Source organism: Seriola aureovittata, chromosome 11 (assembly GCF_021018895.1).
Source record: "Seriola aureovittata isolate HTS-2021-v1 ecotype China chromosome 11, ASM2101889v1, whole genome shotgun sequence".
Taxonomy (NCBI): domain Eukaryota; kingdom Metazoa; phylum Chordata; class Actinopteri; order Carangiformes; family Carangidae; genus Seriola; species Seriola aureovittata.
Genome location: NC_079374.1, coordinates 13,126,555 through 13,143,498, shown reverse-complemented (window position 1 = coordinate 13,143,498; position 16,944 = coordinate 13,126,555). Strand labels below are relative to the sequence as shown.

The window sequence follows — 16,944 nt, the reverse complement described above, 5'->3', positions numbered from 1 at the left end:
GTGCGCCCGGAGAGCACGGGCTCCTCGGCCTCCGTAAAGAAGCGCAGGACATTGACAGAGTGTCTCCGTACGAACTTCTCCGTCTGCCACGACCAGCCATACAGGTAAGGTGAGGGAGTCAACGGTACAAGTTAACAAGGAGAGACTTTCTGTGGCACTTTTGTCATAACAAGGGGAGGTGTGATATGCCAAAGGCAGAGTGAAATTAATGTTATATGCGCACAGAAAGCTGAAATTTGACTTCCGGAAAATGTTTTAACAGCCAACTTGCAGCAGTTTCTGAGATGTACCTTGTCCAGAGAGTTGCCCTTGTCATTGTGCTTCTCAGGCAGACTGTTGCCAGAGTCAGTGCTGATGAGTGAGCCGCGAGAGTCTGCATGGCGCACAGAGTTAATGTTGGGGGTGGATGATGCGTGAGGTGAAGCTGTAAAAAAAACAAAAAAAAACAAAAACAAAAAAACAATTAAAAAAAGGTCATGGAGGAAATTTTTTTTTTTTTACATTCTTCAGTATCACGTTTTCACTCACCAGTGCCTGAGATGACTCCAAAAACGTCTTTGTGCAAGCTGGTGTCCAGGAAGGTGCTGGACCTGGGAGGTGTCATCAAAGCGTTGGTAAGGAGTGATTCCTCTCTTCCATTCTGAATGAAAAATGGTGCAAGAGCTTAGTGGACACAGACTCACACAAGGCGCTGAATGGTCTTTTGAATAGCTGGCAGGTGTGTGTGAGGTGCAGGTCTTGTGAGGGGTCTCATGATCCTAAACTCTAAAAATCCCGGTCAAAGGTATCCCAGTGTTATTTGGACAAGCATGATGTGGCATTTACCTCTAATCCATAAATTGCATTTTTAGCAAAATTAGCAAAACTGAAAAAATGGAATGATATTAGTTATACTGTATCTGGGAAACTGTTATATTTTATTATCATTTGTTTCTTGAAAAATATTAAATATAATGTATTATACTAAATGCATATATGTATGGATATATGTTAAAATCTTCACAGTTTACCTGTAATGTTAATAACTTACAATCTAAGTCTGCTATTATCACGGTTTTCTTCCCCTTATTTCCTCTCTTTTTATTCTATTAGAATGTGTTTCCTTCTCTTTGTGTATTGTATATTACTTTTTTAACATGTGGATATGGGTATAGATGTAATGTTGTAGGGCTGTGTGATGCTTTGATGTTTTTCTTGGTTTCTGATTTGACTGAAAAGCTATGTGTAGATAACATATTCAAAAGAAGCCACTAGGTGGCTCCCTTACATTGTTGGAGTGGTTGATGGGGAACGGGGATACTTCCTTCACATTCAGCCTGTTGACATTCTCTTGGAGCAGACCAAACAAGGGCAAGTACAGGGTGGCCAACCTGGCCTGCTGGCTCTGGAAAACAAATGGATCGCTCAACAGAATATCTCCAGATCACACAAACACATCAGGCACTGAAGTGAAGTGAAAATGCCAGAGACAGCGGTACGAAGGCGCTGTTTACCTTGGAGGTGTAGCGGTCATCAAATGTGTGCTTCATCATCAGGTTCTTCAGCACCTGGATGGATATCTGACGAACATCCCTGAACTCCTGCAGAGCTGCACTGACCTCCCTGAGCAGCAGCCCGACCAGGAAGTGGTTCTTACAGAAGTCATCTGTTAGCGAGTAATCCAGCTGGAGGTCTGAGAGGAGGAAGAGGACAATGAAAGATTAGGACTGCCTGACAGAAAAGTAAGTGAAGGATGTGAGAGAACTAAACAATGAGAGTAAATTTATCAGTTTCTATAAATCTGACTCAATGAAATATAAACAAGAAAATGTGAAAGATCTGAAAATATACAGATTGAAGCCAGCATTAAAACTCAGAGAGCAATTCAAACATTTCCCCCCTTTTTCATGTATGACAGATTCAGGCTGCGTGACTGAGCTGCTGCTCTACATCACCAGCGATCATTGTGGGAAAAGATAAACAGGATTAAAGCTAGTGATTGAACAGCAGCAGATGTTTGCAGATGGTTTCCAACAGCACTGTCCGAAAACACACACAAACACACACAAAGATTCCCCAAAAAGACTGTAATCAAATTAAACACACTTTTTTGTCTACTTGTATCTATTTAAAACCTCCATTTTAAGCATGCAAGCCTTGAAAAGACACTGGATTTCTTAGAAATGACAGAAGGAATCCCTCTTATCACAGACTCCAAACCACTTCACGATAGAAAAAAACTACTTGCAGACACAGTCACCCACACATGCACAAAGACAGAGCCGATCTTATACAGCAGTCTGACTACAGATTATAAGCAGTATACAGCAGTATTTCTGTACGATATCTTGAAATATATAAATCATTCCACATCAATCAGTTTGCGGCAAAGCTGGAAGACGACTGATTCAGTTCTGATTGTGGATTGTTTTGCAGCTTTCTGGTCACGGTTGAATGCTTAGATTGAAGTCAGCTCTTTTTGGTGACGACATGCAAGCAGCACACCTTGAACCTACCTACAAGAGTATCGTTTGACTCCACCGTATCATATGGAGATAATAAAACTATTTGAGGAACACAAAAAAAAAAAAGACACAAAGTACGCACTGTAAAATCAAAGACTGCTTCAATAACACAAAATCTGAACGAGAGGTAGAACATGGAAAGCTGTTTTATTTGTGTTGGCCTTGGACAGTAAAGCAGTTTGGTTTGTGCACAGTGGCACATCATTAGGCTCTGTACTCAACCCCTCAGATAAATGTGATCATCTGCTTACCTTGAAATCTCAGTATCCTTCCCTTTCCAAACGGCATGGGCAGGTTTAAGGGGACGTAGTGCTCGTGGTTGCACACAACACGCAGGAACTCAAACTTGAACTCAAACAGTGTCTGCATTTAGAAACAACACAAACCAGTGAGGCAGATTTAATACAACACTCAAACACAACCGTGTCCAAAACATATTTGGAGCACAGCCTGACATCCTCCATTAGAGTGCTGACTGATTTTAAGTCTTTCCTTTATTAATCATTTTTTAAAAACAAGCCGTCAAACATTTTGTTTCTATGAATGCTGTTACTGTTTGTATCGTCAGCCGCGTACCTTTGAGTCGCCAGGCATAAAACCGTTGATATAGTTGTTGATCTGCTTGAACACAAAGCCTCTGTCCATCAGGTTGAAACAACGCTACAGGATGAAGGAGAAAAAAAAAAAAGATTACACAAACTGTACGAACTTTAAAACACAGTGTTCTCTTGAAGAAGTAACTGTGGATCCTGACCTTGATGAAGACTGCCAGACTGTGGTTGGCGTTCCTGGCAGCATCCAGGTTGTCCTTGTACTTCTGCGTGATGTGTGGCATCATCATGTTGACCAGCGTCTCCACTGTGTGGTGGAAAGATGCTGAGAAGCGCTGATTCCTGGACAGCTGAAAGACATAAACTTATAAATATTGTGATGCTCTGAATTTTTCTAATTGTTAAAAAAAAAAAAAAAAAAAAATCCATGAAAAAAACAACAATGAACAATGAATTGATCCGAATAACAACTGTTGTCTATGAAGCCAAAGCTGTGTGTTGCCAAAACATCTTTCTCCACTGTGCCATAGAGCTCCATTGTTGTCCAAGCACTGTTAAAAACACATGAGTGAGACACAGTGTACTGTTGCACTAGGTGATATGTTCCTTTACTACCGTGGGATCTTTTAAAATTGAAACTACATTCTATGTATATTTGTGCTCCATTTTTTTTTTTTTCAAAGATTTACATCTTCAGTAGAAATGGCTTGGGGTTCAGAGCCATGGATAGTGAAGGGAAGTTTGGAAGTAGTGAGAGACAGAGCTATTACTGGTTCGGCTCTTTTCACAGGATTTGCTGACAATAACAAAAAAGAATATACAGAATAGCATCAGCCTTATACTGCAGCTGAAACTTCACATTGTTTCTACACTGGTGTGACTTACTCCTCCGGAGCATTTACTTCCATTGTGGCCTCCACATTTATGCCAGTGGAGGTTAAACACAGGGATGTGGTTTCTTATGGGGTATGAACAAATGCAGCCAATTAAACTGCACAGCACTGTGGGGCAGACTGTGGATACATAATACTTTGACTGTGGTGCTGCGGCTGTCCACAAGACTTGGCATGTTGTAAAGAACCTAGGCTGTAATAAGGCAGACACGAGCAGACACCTCTGAGTCAAATGCACATGTTGCGGCAGACTTACCTTCACTTTACAGCTCTCAATCAAATACTGAGCCATGGACTTGACTAAGGCTTCAAAGAAAAACCAGGAGTACTGCAAGGCAGACGAACACCAATCACAGAACAGTAAAGAGCAAATTCATGTCAATTATAATTACACACTGTGTAATCCTTCAAAAAAACGACAAATATGTTACCTTGAGCAACTTGTTACTCGTGAGGAAGTCGGTGGAAGGCTTCAGGATAGCAGTCATGGCTTTAGCCAGCTCCTCGTGCACTGTTCGGGTGGTGGAGGACGTGTATGGCTCAGTCTTGAATACAAACTGTATCGGACACAGCACAGCCAGAAATGTGTAAATCCTCCAGCGCGAACAAAAAAAATATCGATTGTGAGTTGTGACATGTAGCGTGACATTTCTACCTTCACATATGATCTCAGGTAGTGTTCCAACCCCTCCTCATGGCACTGAGCAACAATGTGAATCATGACTCTAAAAGGAAACGACAGCAAAGGGAAGCATGAGTGAGGAGAGGGTTCTGAATGGACTTGTTTGTTCACAGTTTTTGACACAGATTCTGCACTCACAACATTATCTATGTTTTATTCCATGTTAAGATAATTACAACAAGTTCTTGCACACCAGAATATCTGATTGACAGATGTGTTGTATAACTGGACATTATGGAAACAATCTTTGAAAATAAATGATTTTCACATCAGAGGCAGCTTTTTTACAGTTTTTTTGTCTGTACATAAATTGTGACAAAGTGATACTTCCAATTTGTTGTCAGTTTTTTAAATCATACTTTACAATAATTTACTTGAATTTGAAACAGTGAAGGTTTCAGGGACACTTGCCTGGTGACATTGACTGCCACGTCCTCTTGGGTGGCACTGGTAAGCACCCTAAACAGCTGATTCAGGGTGGTGGGCAGGAACTTGATCATCACATGACTCTCCATGGCGTGCAGACTCTAATGTTACAACGTGACAGAAATACAATATGTTTATGAAGAGTTCAATCACGTAGTTCTTAATGTACAGTGAGGAGGAGAAATGTGGAAAATGGTAATGTTGCTGAGAACAGAGGGCTAATACAACGTGAGGAAACTCATCAAATAACAACAACAGGAGGACACAAGTGAACACATTGTGCTAATCACCCACACTGTATGCTCCAGTGCCTGGAACATGGCAGACAGTAGGTACTCGTGCATCACTGCCTGTGCACAGGAAACTAACACAAGCCCTGCCAAAGTCATTTGGCAAGCTTCCAGTCAGCACAGTTGACCTTCTGTTTGACCCTCTAGCTATTGTCCATGTTCACTGTTGTGTTTACATTAGAACCCAAGAGATACATTGCACCAAGTGTTGCTTTCCATGTCAATGTCCACCAGGGGAGCAGTGAACTCAGATTCCCATGGACTAGAATATGAGAGTGTGGAATGGAAAAAGTAATAACTGAGCTACTGGTGCCACAGAAAAAAACTGGAGAAGGAACCACACCAGCAACAACGGGTAGACAGATTTAGTGGTATCGGCTTAATCTTTACAGGTAAAGATAAAGATAAATTCTGTATCAGTAACAATGGAAAGAGCTCCGCACATACTATCCAGAGGAATGTGCTGCTGGCAAGCTACAGCACAAAGAAGAACAGTAATCTCCCTGTGATTCAGTATCAACCGAGTGACTGTGAGGATGAGCTATGTTTAGCTGGCAATACAAGTTAATACAGAGAAGTTGAAGTGTGAAAACATTCCTGACATTTCCCTTCAGTTACTCCAAAAAGTATTCAATTCTGTTAAGACTTAAATCCCAATTCTCTTTTCATGCACCCTTGAAGAACATGCACACTGAGTTATACATGCTATACCAACACTGAAATGTAGACTGTATGTCAACATTGTGGATTGTGTTTTAAATATGAGTGTTTAATGTTTCCATCCAGCATGCACTGCTCTTACTTGACAATAAAAAAAACTACATATTCTGTTTGAAATCAACAATGTCAAGCAAATGTATATAAATCCCATAAAAATGTTATGGAAATTCAAAACCATGAAAACTAATAGACAAAATAGTTGTATAACATGTATGAGCATGTATATAAGCACATCAGAAATTCTAGCTTACTATAGCAGTATATGTATCCTAAAAAAATCCTTGTTGCTTTACCTTCAGGTATTTGACCAGTTCTCCACCTGATGCCTGGGCTGAGGATGCCATGCTCTGACAGTGATGAAAGAAATTGTGCAAATGCTGATCCTGAAATGTGAAATTAGACACACACAAAAAAATGTCAGAATACAGGAGGCTATTCTACGAAGCTTGGTGGTAACGGATACGGAATGGGATGGGTTCATAGGCTATAGTCTTTAAGACACTTAGATTCAGCTAAAAAACCAAAAACTAACCTGAGTGTAGACAGTGGACACAAGGTGAGAGGAGACCTTGAATAAAGGCTTGCCTCCATCCACCCATTTGACTTCAGGACTGGAATGCTGTAAGAAAATACAGGTCAGTAATACAGTATGCACTTTATATATGGCATCATCTCTACAGAATATTTATTATCTTATTATTATTATATTGTGGGTTGTGGCATGTGTTTGTTTTTTACTCCTTTATTCACAAATGTACTGTACTATAGAAAGATTCAACACTTGAACTCTGAGTAGATGAGGCCAAGCTGTCACTGTTCACCAACTTGGGGATGCACTGTACCTTGCTCGCGCCCTCCTGACAGCTGAGGTATCCAGCAGGCAGGTTGGAAGCCACGGGGATCTGATTCTCACTCATAATCACCCGGCCGTCCTTCAGCAAGGGGAGCCAGGCGTATCCCACTGAGAGCAGAGACAGAGGAGAAGGATAGTCAGTCCGCTAGCAGTCTGACACTTTGGGCCAGTGATATCGATAACACACGCAGAGATACCTCTTGTGTATGTGCAGCAGCAGTGTGTTTTACCTTGTGTCTCAACCATGTCTCTCTTTTTGGTGCTGGCCTTGCTGTTGCTGTCACAGCTGACGTGGTAGAAGGTGAAGAGCAGATGGTGTTTCTCATGGAGCTGGGTTGGCAGCTCAATCTTGAACTAATGGATAAAGGCACAAATAAACATAGGCTAAACTCATTTTATCGACCAATTCAATACATGCGATTCTGCTTAACGTGCATGGCAGGCACCACTGAGGCTTTCTAAAGACATCTGGCACAGGGTGTTTTACCTCATCATAAAATTCAGGGCTGTGCTGGTGATGTAATACTGCAGCAAAGGCATTTTTGGTAAACAAGGGTCCTCCAGGTCGGCCGTAGATGCACTGTGGAATAACAATAGTTGTTTATTTCCTGTGACGGGTGGGGTTATCCTTTGGGGATTTTCAGAGCACTTCCAGGACACACATGAGTTTACCTTCAGTGAAACAGCCTCTTCTTCATCTGAGTCCTTGAACTCGATGCAGACAGCTATGTTTCGAGCCTGAGGACAGACACAGCGAGCAAAGTTGGCCCAGTTAGCCTCACTACTAACAAAGAAAAAGTGCTGTCGCCTCAGAGCAGAAGAGAAGTGTCCACAATTTCACTGTGAAAGTTTGTGGTACCTTTGCAAATGACTTTTGGCTGTCATACTTCAAGTGCTTTGGGTAGACGTAGAGGTGATTGTTGTAGATGGTGAAAGGCTGAGAACATTTGGCTATGCACGGCACAAACTCCTCCACTTCGAAGAAGATGTTGGTCTTCTCGCTGACATCAAACTGCTTCACAGGAATGTAGGATGAGGTAACACAATCTATACACAGAAGCAGGAGGGAAGGAGACCAAATAAACCGCCTGCAGACAACGTGGCCAATCTTGTCTGAACAGAAGCAGCTTTCATCTCTCGCGCTGGCTGCATGGAGTGAGTGTAGTGGGCTTACTTGTCAAGTCAGGGGCTACACTGTCAATGGTAACATCAAGGTTTCCTAGGATTACAGGCAGCTTGGCCATCTTCTCTGGCCTGCGGAAAGGAAAATAAACTCCAGTTAAGCCTTTTGCTATCATCTACCAAAGACAGAATAAGAAGCAGGCAGGCAGCCTAGACATGAACACATTTTATATGACCACATTCACAGATGTGAGCAAACATCTTATTTTCAAAACTGACCAGCATTTTCCAAAGTACAACCTATAGGAATATATTTTCCAGAACATCTGCAAGTCTACTCGAAGTATTTATAAAAGAGAGCACTCATAGAAACATTACTAACTTCCTGAAATCGGCCAGCAGTTTGAGCATATCATCGTTAGACAGCTTGTTGCTGTCCTGTCTGTACAGAGCTGAGAAGCGAGCACTTTTGTCAAGCGTCCCTGAAGCGTCTTTGAACAAAGGCCTGCAAGAAAGAAAAAGAGGAGTCAGGAACATTTCTCTCGTCCTGCACACACCTACATCCCCATTTAAATGAGTTGTCGGAAGATTATTTTTTCATTGGACAAAGAAAGAATATTTACAGTCTGAGGCTGCAACAAACAATTATTTCCATAACTGATTAACCTATTCATTTTTGTTGTTGATGATGATTTATTGTTTAATGTATAAGATGTAACATATCTATCCAATATTCAAAAACACCCATCACAATTTTCCAGAGCCCAAGGAGACATCTTCAAATTGCTTGATAAAAATATATTCAGTGTCCAGATAAACAACAGAGAAAGCTGAATGTCAGGCATTTGACATTGAAATTGATTATCAAAATTGCTAACAAATGAGATAATGTTATTGAAAAGAGTTACACTGAGAACTGAAGTTACCAAATTTTATTTAATAAATCTTTATTGTTAACTCAGTTAGTTTTGATTTTGTCTTTGGATTGTATGCACAAAATGGAAGAGCAATGAATTGTGATGAGTGTTCATCATAGCATAATGCCAACTATTATTATTGGGAGAGGACACAAAGAAATGTTATTATTTCATTCTCAGCCATTGCTTGTTTCTTCAATCTCTCTCTAACTGGGTTTAATTGTGTGAAATTATGAAATGTGAAATAGGATTTTTGTTTAAAAACTGCTCCATGTACAGTTGTGTGTCTAACTGACAGAACACAAACATAAAAATCTCATTTGTTAAAAGAGATAAAGTACCTTGCTGCCCAGGCAAAAGGCATCCTGTACTGGCCTAACCGGCTACATGCCAGTTTGGCATTTTTCAGGACCTTCTGTGCCACCTGGTGGAAAACACTGTTATTTTAGCTTCAGCGCAGACACACACACACACACACTGGGTCTCATTACTTATAGCACTGTAACAATGAGTATTCAGCATGCTGCCAGTCTCAACACAGACACACAAACACACACAAACACACACACACTCCTGAAAACTGACATACAGATACCCCAACACACTATTCAACCAAAGTGCTTGTACACACACACATACACACAACACATTTCACATTTTTTTCATTGCCTGAATCACATTACCCCAGTCCCTTCAGGGTGCACAACCACATTTCTACAGCCAAAGTCAATGCTTGTGTTGAGCGTCTGTGCAGTTGGTCAGCACTTAAAAACAAGGATGATTATCTGTGTATAATGTGGAGTAATCTGGTGGAATCTGCTGAGTTTGGTCTAACACACTGCCGCGTGAGATGGCTAGCGATGAAAGTTCATAGGTCGGTCAGTACCTTGGTGGAGTCTGAACTCTTCATGTACGGCTCGGCACAGTGGTTGATTCCCCCTTGAAGCACCTTCTCTATGCGAGCCACCACGAAGATATCAGGGTGAGGGCATGTTACCGAGAACACTCCCTGTGGAGACGATGGGTGTGTTGGAACAAATTTAAATATGTATTAGTATTATTTGAACATGACACCAAAGACATGTTTAGGTAGTGCTTTTGTTGAGCTGCTCTTTGTTTATTTTAACATTATTCACCAGTTTGGGATACTGCATGGCTGCTTCTGGCAGCCCATGGACCAAGCGTTGCCCCTCAGCGTGAGCGTCCCCTCCCCCGTTCATATAATGACTGTTGTTATTGGGCACCATGCCCCGTACAGACGGGTGGTTTAAGTCCACGTGGAAGTCAGAAGAGATCTTCCTCCCATTCTGGATATCAAACAGCGAGAGAGTGACATAGAAGGGCTCCACCTGCAGAAGAAACATGGGAATAACTCTGTATTAGACAGATGATGCTGATGATTTTTAGACTTGTGCATTTTTTCACATCGCATTTTATCAACCAGACTCCATCAGAATACCTTAAAGTAGTGTAATGTTGGTTACTCTTAGCATTAGCTGCTAACTATATAGCTACTGCATGACAACTACTTTTGGGATTTGGGAAAAGTAAAAGCCCACTTTAATGACAGCTTTAATAGCTGCACAACAGATGTACTGCACTGATCGGATACACTGGATCTGTCGTCATGTTCCCTTACATAAATATAACCCCGGCGAGGTATACAGATTTTAAATATGGGAAAAAGAGAGCACTTGTATTGAATCACTCGACTTATCAGAATCACTATTGGAAGAGAAAAGGTTGGATTGGTGCACTCCTGTCTTCTGCATAGTTAGCTATTTCAATTAAATGTTGGTGGAGGGAGCTGGGTGAACACACTTCACAGTATCTGCTCTGCGTGTGTGTGTGTTTCTGTGTGTGTGTGTGTGTGTGTGTGTGTGTGTGTGCGTGTGTGTGTCATGTCAGTGTCTCTGTGGAGACAGAGCATGTTCAGTCTGTAATAGACAGTTTCTGCTGGGATGCACAGCAGATCATCGGACTCCATTATACAGATTGTTCACCATTACTGAGTCTGTAGCCCGGTTGCTACGCCAACAGGAAGCTCAAATAATGAGTCCATCCGGTCTGCTATAACAAACCATCTCATCCGTCTTTAGTCAGGCAGCTAATGATATTTCTGTTATTCAGGGCCTATTGTGGCCAGAGGAAGATCAGTCTTACGTTTGTTGTCGGTCCCTCTTCGTTCTCGGCCACACAGCTTTGCAGATTGAATGAGAGGTCGTTGCAGTTCACCAGAACACGTTTGCCAAACTTCTCCTCAAACTGCTTCACATCCGGTTCTATTCCTGAGAAATCTAGTTTCTAAAAGACAGGACAATAGTATCACATTTCCTCATGGAGTGTTAGAGTGGACCGGCTGGGAATAAGTGAACTTAAACGTCCTTTACATTAATTACCTGTGTGTCAGGGTCCAGGGTGAACAGCTTCAATCTGGTCTCGTTCCTCATCCTAGACTCTATATCTCTTGTGCTCTGAGGAAAAGAAAGGTATTTCCTAAATCGATTTAAATAATAAAAAAAAAAACTGAAAGTCTGAAATGCCAGAAGCACCGTCTGAGAGATTTACACTCAGTTGGTTTTATCATTAGGACATTTTTTTTTTGTCTTTTACGCCCATCTGGAAATAAAGCTTCATATTTTACTGGCTCAGTGGTGAGAGTCAGGTGGTACCAGCATACACTTCTGCGCACTGTAACCTGTCAAGCTGTTTTTCAGCTAACTGTTACCACCAGTTTCCATGCACATATGGCTTTACTATTGCGTACCACTCTGTGCTAAGAGCTTCAACATTATAACATTAAATATCCATTTGGAGAAAAAAACAAGAACTTCTGCAGCCTGGAAGTCATCAGTTGGTAAAAGGTTTAAGAAACACAGATTCTATCTATCAGTTTCTATCCTCATTTCATTTCATTTCAACTCTTGACGCAGGTGTCATTTTGTCAAATCAAGTGTCAGCTTTTTCATCTTTCCCTGGATGTTGTTGGATGCATGTTTAGAGGCCAGATGTTTAATTTGCATCGTTGGTTTTTGGAGGGAAATAACACACTATAGAAGTTATTGAGTTTTAATTAGTTTTAGTAAGTCACATGACAAGAGGTCTGTGTTTAATGTCAGGTCAGATCTACAAAAACTCTTAAACCCAAATTCAAGCCACATGTTTGTGGCCAAGAGGCTGTCTTCCTCACAGCCTCAATAAGGCAGAGAGATTTAGTGGTTCAACTCTATGCGACAATATACCATGATGAGCATCCGGCGGAGAAAGTCGGACCTACCTGAAAGCTGTCCATACTGCCAGTGGAACTGTCTGACTTTCCAAGATCATCATCTAAAAGAAAACACAAGAAAATCGTTGGACCCGAGATGTAGAGGATAAACTAAACCACCTTGTGTTGTAAAACCTCCTGAATCACTTACTGACATGTGAAAGTTCAGTAAACACCAATTCAAGTGTCCAGGAATCAGTCAGGATTGAGAGGGAGATACTGCAGGTCTCAGTTGCATATTTTAAGATCTCCTCAAGCAGAATTGTTTTTTTTTCTCATGCACAGTGTGATTAATAAAAGCTCAGGAGTTAGGGAGATTAGTGGAGCATTTTGTACAGAGGCATTCAGCCTCTTTCTTCCAAAGCTAAGCCTCCTATGAGACAGGAGGTGAGTATTAAAAGCCTGGGTGGTCCAGTATCACATCACCACAGACGACACGAAGACAGACAGGAAGAAGTAAGAGAGCACTGTGAGTTGATGTTGCTGTGAATGAGCAATGTCTCATTAAAAACATCCTCAGGTGCATAGAGTATCCCAGAATAAATAGACTGATAACTACGAGTGGATTTACTGGATCTTGGAGTGTGGTTAATTATTATTATGGATATAATAAGTGAGGATATTCTTCATCTTAGGAGTTTAGCTTACATAATAGCACCACTGTTGCTTCTATCATCACATATATTATTAAATACTTTATATCTTACATATTCAGGCTAAAGTTATATGCTGGTATATTAAAAGTTTATCAAACTCTTAAGGCTGCAACAAAGTGGTATTTCCATGATCAATTATTCCGTCGACTTTTTTCTCCATTAATCGTTTGGGGTATAAAATGTCAGTCAATAGTGAAAGAAATCCATAAAAACTTTCCAAAGCTCATGTTGATGTCTTCAAATATCTTGTTTTGTCCAACCAAGAGTCCAATAACACAGAGATATGCAGTTTGAAATCAGACAAGAATACTATTTATATATTAATATACTATATACTATATTTTTTACAATATTTATAGAATTTTAAAAAGTGCAGTATAGATGATGCTGTCTGGACCTTTGCAGGTAACTTTAAAGGAGTCAAACACTTATTGTTCTTATATAATATTTACATGACATAACACTTGTATTATTCTTATAATTTGGCCAGTGTGACTGTATAAAAGCTGCTTTGATCTGACATATTTCAGGCTGCCGATGATTTATTCATGAAATCATGGATATTTTTTTTACAGGAAACATAAATCATTTCAAATCAAAACAAAAGATGGAATAATATTTTGACAGGATTAAATCAAAATAATATTCCATTTCATATTAGAATATCCTTTAGGTGCTAGAAAAATAGGGACAGACAGACAAACTCACACACCATCATGAATGTCTCCGTTCCTCTTTTCTTGCATGGCAATCTCAAAGCTGCTGTGCAAGATCTTGTTGAGCGTGTTGATCCAGTCTTCCATCTCTCCTTCACCGTCTGCAGCCAGCAGGTAGGTGCTCTTATCTTGCATCTTCAGCTCGAAAGCAAACCTCCGAACCTTGTTGTTCTGCACAGACAACACATGAAGGGATTAGAGAAGAAGAAGATCAACAAAAAACAAAACAAAAAGTTAGAACAGAGACTTTTTATGAAAAAGTGGGAGATCCGTGTTTACGATTATTTGCCAAGTGTGGTGAACCTGATATTGAAATATTGACTGACTGAGGTTTAGTTGTAAGAATGTAAGAATCAGAAACCCGACTGTGGAAATGGCAGGGCAAAAGGAATGTTTTATCTCTCTCTCCAAAGCTAACACTGAACCACTGCCAGCTCTCTAGAAGACAGTAAATGTTTTTTGATTTGAATCATAACTTGCTTCACTTCACTTTTACTCTTCCCTCATCCCTGTGTCTTTATATTTTGCTGTTTGAGCCTGCAACTAGAATCCCTGTCTCGCGGTTATATGCCACCATCCACCAGTCAGGTAGAACTGTCAGCTGTACAGATTGTGATGCACCTTGAGGCAAATATTTTGATTTGATATAGTGATATAAAAATAAAATAGATTTGCACATTCAAATTCCTATTATGTGTTAGCCATAAAAGGAGATGATGCTTCAAATATGGATGTCGCTGCAAATTACAAAATGTGGATGCTTCAACTAGCTTGCTTCATTAGAGTCATTAGTTCAGTAAAAGATCAAATGTGAAAAATGGTCACAACCTGCTCTTCTGTTCCTAAGTTAGAGCAAGGCCAGAAAAGTGTATTTGCAGAACATTATGACATCACAGTGAAGGTGACCTTTGACCTTTTGGATATAAAATGTCATCTCTTCATCACTTTATCCTATTATATATTTATGTCAAATTTTGTCATAATTAGCATATGGATTCTTAGTTATGGAATTATGGCCATAATGCCTGTTGTGCGGTCACAGTAACTTTGACCTTTGAACACCAAAATCTAATCAGTTCAACCTTGAGTCCGAGTGAACGTTTATACCGGCGCAGAGGAATAAAAACTTAGGTGCATGTGCAAAATCAATATTCAATTATAAAACACGGGCCTAAAAATGAATCTGTTTAGCAGATGCAATCTACGAGAATGTGAGTCACTGTTTTGGGAAGAGGTGGGAAGTTAAACAGATTTAATTTAACTGCCACAGAAAGCAAATGGACAAAGTGAGTAAGGGAGGGACAGAGTATTTCCATCTGTGTGACAAAGCTTCCAGCTCTGCCGGGACCACAGCAGAGACTTTCTAAAGTGAATTGGAGCTGCTGAGTGAAGTCAACAGAAAATGTGCGGGATCTGCAGAGGTGAACTACGACCTCCAAACAGCAAGGAAGCGCGATGTGCTTGTCCCGTTTGGACTCGTTCATTATTTCAGCCCAGTCAGAACCTGGAAGTGCTGATTCAGCTGCAGCTTCATGACACGCAGCTGCTGCTTCAACTCTGCCTGTAAATTTTAATAACGTAAATAAACAGTATTTCTTTAGTGGAACAGGGAAGCCATGTCATTACTGTCAGTGAGTAGATTGTTCTGCTGTGGTTATCACTGTGGCTTGCCTGTAGTGTTGAAACAGCAGAGTGGGAGTGAAGGAGGGGTGGGGGGGTGATTATCTGCAGGCTGGCTGAGTAAACATGGAGACGGGTGTTTAGGACAGAAATAAAATAGAAGTTTTGATGAAGAGACTTAGTCATCTGATAGGTGGGAGGTCCGTTCTCAATTTCCCAAACAACACAACACACACACCCTCAGGGAAATTAGTGGACAATCCACTCAAAATTATTTTTTAATACTGCAGTACTGTTATTCTTACTTCGAACAGTGACTGAGTAGTGAAGAGTAAATAAGGGAGATTGAATAATAGGCCAATTTACATTTTTAAGCCCTTTTTGATCCATGTTAACCTCCTGGGACTTCTGGTCACTTAATTAAAACGTGACAATGCCCTGTACATTTGAGCATATGTTGGCATCTTAATAAAGCACAGGAGCAGCTTGAGGCCCAGAATGATGTCACTCCACGTGCTTGTACATCTGCGGAGTTAAACATCTGCAGCTCCCCATATAGAGAAGAGCTGCAGATGTTGAGTTTAAGTCAAACAGCACAAAATAAAACTCCCACACAACTGCATATGGTATATCAGGGGTTGTGCAATGCTGTTGAATGACTTTAGCCACAATTAGCATGAAGCTTGTTAACACACAAGGGATTGTTATATAGTATGTTTTTCAACTGAGTCATGACACATTTTGAGAGCATATCCTTAATTAACATATTTACATACTGGTAAAATGGGGTTCATATGAAAGCATTAAGAATACGACATGAGCCAAGGAAAGAAAAAAAATCTTAAGATATGTAATGCTTTTATGGGTTGAACTTTGCAGTTACTTAAATTTTAAGGGTTACCTCATTGCATATGAGGTAACCAATGGGCTTGTTACGTTGGTTTTGGGGTCATTTGGAGGTTGTGTCACAGAGGCAGAGTTTGTCCAGAACAAACTGGAGAACTGACTGTTTTTGGCTGTGGGACATACTGTCCATTTAACACATTCTCATCAGCAATGTTTAAGTATGTTATCGTAGAAACCAGGATTGGTCAAGCTCTAGTTGTGCGTCTCAAGCACAAATAGGTACCAGTCTGACAGTATTTTCATTCAACCATAAATGAAGCAAGTAATGGTTTACAATTTTTGGAAAACCCATTAATTATAGTTTAAGTTTTGCCGTGCGACACAGAGCATACATATTTTTGACACACCATTTTGTTCTTGTTGTATGTTTTCATTTCCTTTTCTTTTCTTCTTTTTAATTCTATTTTTTAAATACGTTTTGATTAGTGTATCTAATTTCTTTAGTTGTAATTCTTTAAGAAAACAAAATAAAATATTATTCATAACAATATCGATGAGGTTAACATGATGGTTTGTTGATTTTAAATACTGAAGAAAGATTAAATGTCAGTATTTTGTTGCATTTCTTGCTTCCACTTCTTTCACCACTGAGGAATGTGACTGAGGGAAAGTCTGTGGTTGAAAACCTGGGTGGTGTGGAGGTTTGGCGAACTCCGTGGACGGCACACACACCATGACCTGCTCTAATAAGGCATCTTTCAAAACATCATTCAAATACCAAGTGCACCCCTCTGCTCCGCCACATGAAAGGAAATCAGGCTGCTCTTTCCAAACACTCAACCTTCGTGACTCCCGATTAGTGCCAGCTGGATATCTCATC

At 40.4% G+C, this 16,944-nt stretch overlaps 1 protein-coding gene across 9 annotated transcripts in view; it reads right to left on the bottom strand.

The window, feature by feature from the left end:
- Nucleotides 1–16,944, bottom strand: part of zmp:0000001200 (dedicator of cytokinesis protein 9) — a 78,115-nt gene that overhangs the window by 14,425 nt on the left and 46,746 nt on the right. For all 9 annotated transcript variants that reach the window (XM_056389410.1, XM_056389417.1, XM_056389415.1 and 6 more), the window contains exons 8-34: nucleotides 13,595–13,769; nucleotides 12,236–12,288; nucleotides 11,358–11,432; nucleotides 11,122–11,262; nucleotides 10,095–10,307; nucleotides 9,845–9,967; nucleotides 9,300–9,382; nucleotides 8,424–8,546; nucleotides 8,094–8,173; nucleotides 7,779–7,966; nucleotides 7,592–7,657; nucleotides 7,407–7,499; nucleotides 7,150–7,273; nucleotides 6,909–7,027; nucleotides 6,599–6,685; nucleotides 6,360–6,449; nucleotides 5,042–5,157; nucleotides 4,604–4,673; nucleotides 4,380–4,505; nucleotides 4,205–4,276; nucleotides 3,259–3,405; nucleotides 3,081–3,164; nucleotides 2,756–2,867; nucleotides 1,494–1,672; nucleotides 1,268–1,384; nucleotides 529–640; nucleotides 291–424 (exon numbers count right to left, since the gene is read on the bottom strand). In XM_056389410.1, coding sequence (XP_056245385.1) covers nucleotides 291–424; nucleotides 529–640; nucleotides 1,268–1,384; nucleotides 1,494–1,672; nucleotides 2,756–2,867; nucleotides 3,081–3,164; nucleotides 3,259–3,405; nucleotides 4,205–4,276; nucleotides 4,380–4,505; nucleotides 4,604–4,673; nucleotides 5,042–5,157; nucleotides 6,360–6,449; nucleotides 6,599–6,685; nucleotides 6,909–7,027; nucleotides 7,150–7,273; nucleotides 7,407–7,499; nucleotides 7,592–7,657; nucleotides 7,779–7,966; nucleotides 8,094–8,173; nucleotides 8,424–8,546; nucleotides 9,300–9,382; nucleotides 9,845–9,967; nucleotides 10,095–10,307; nucleotides 11,122–11,262; nucleotides 11,358–11,432; nucleotides 12,236–12,288; nucleotides 13,595–13,769 — 3,102 coding nt within the window. The remainder of the gene's footprint in view (nucleotides 1–290; nucleotides 425–528; nucleotides 641–1,267; nucleotides 1,385–1,493; nucleotides 1,673–2,755; nucleotides 2,868–3,080; nucleotides 3,165–3,258; nucleotides 3,406–4,204; nucleotides 4,277–4,379; nucleotides 4,506–4,603; nucleotides 4,674–5,041; nucleotides 5,158–6,359; nucleotides 6,450–6,598; nucleotides 6,686–6,908; nucleotides 7,028–7,149; nucleotides 7,274–7,406; nucleotides 7,500–7,591; nucleotides 7,658–7,778; nucleotides 7,967–8,093; nucleotides 8,174–8,423; nucleotides 8,547–9,299; nucleotides 9,383–9,844; nucleotides 9,968–10,094; nucleotides 10,308–11,121; nucleotides 11,263–11,357; nucleotides 11,433–12,235; nucleotides 12,289–13,594; nucleotides 13,770–16,944) is intronic.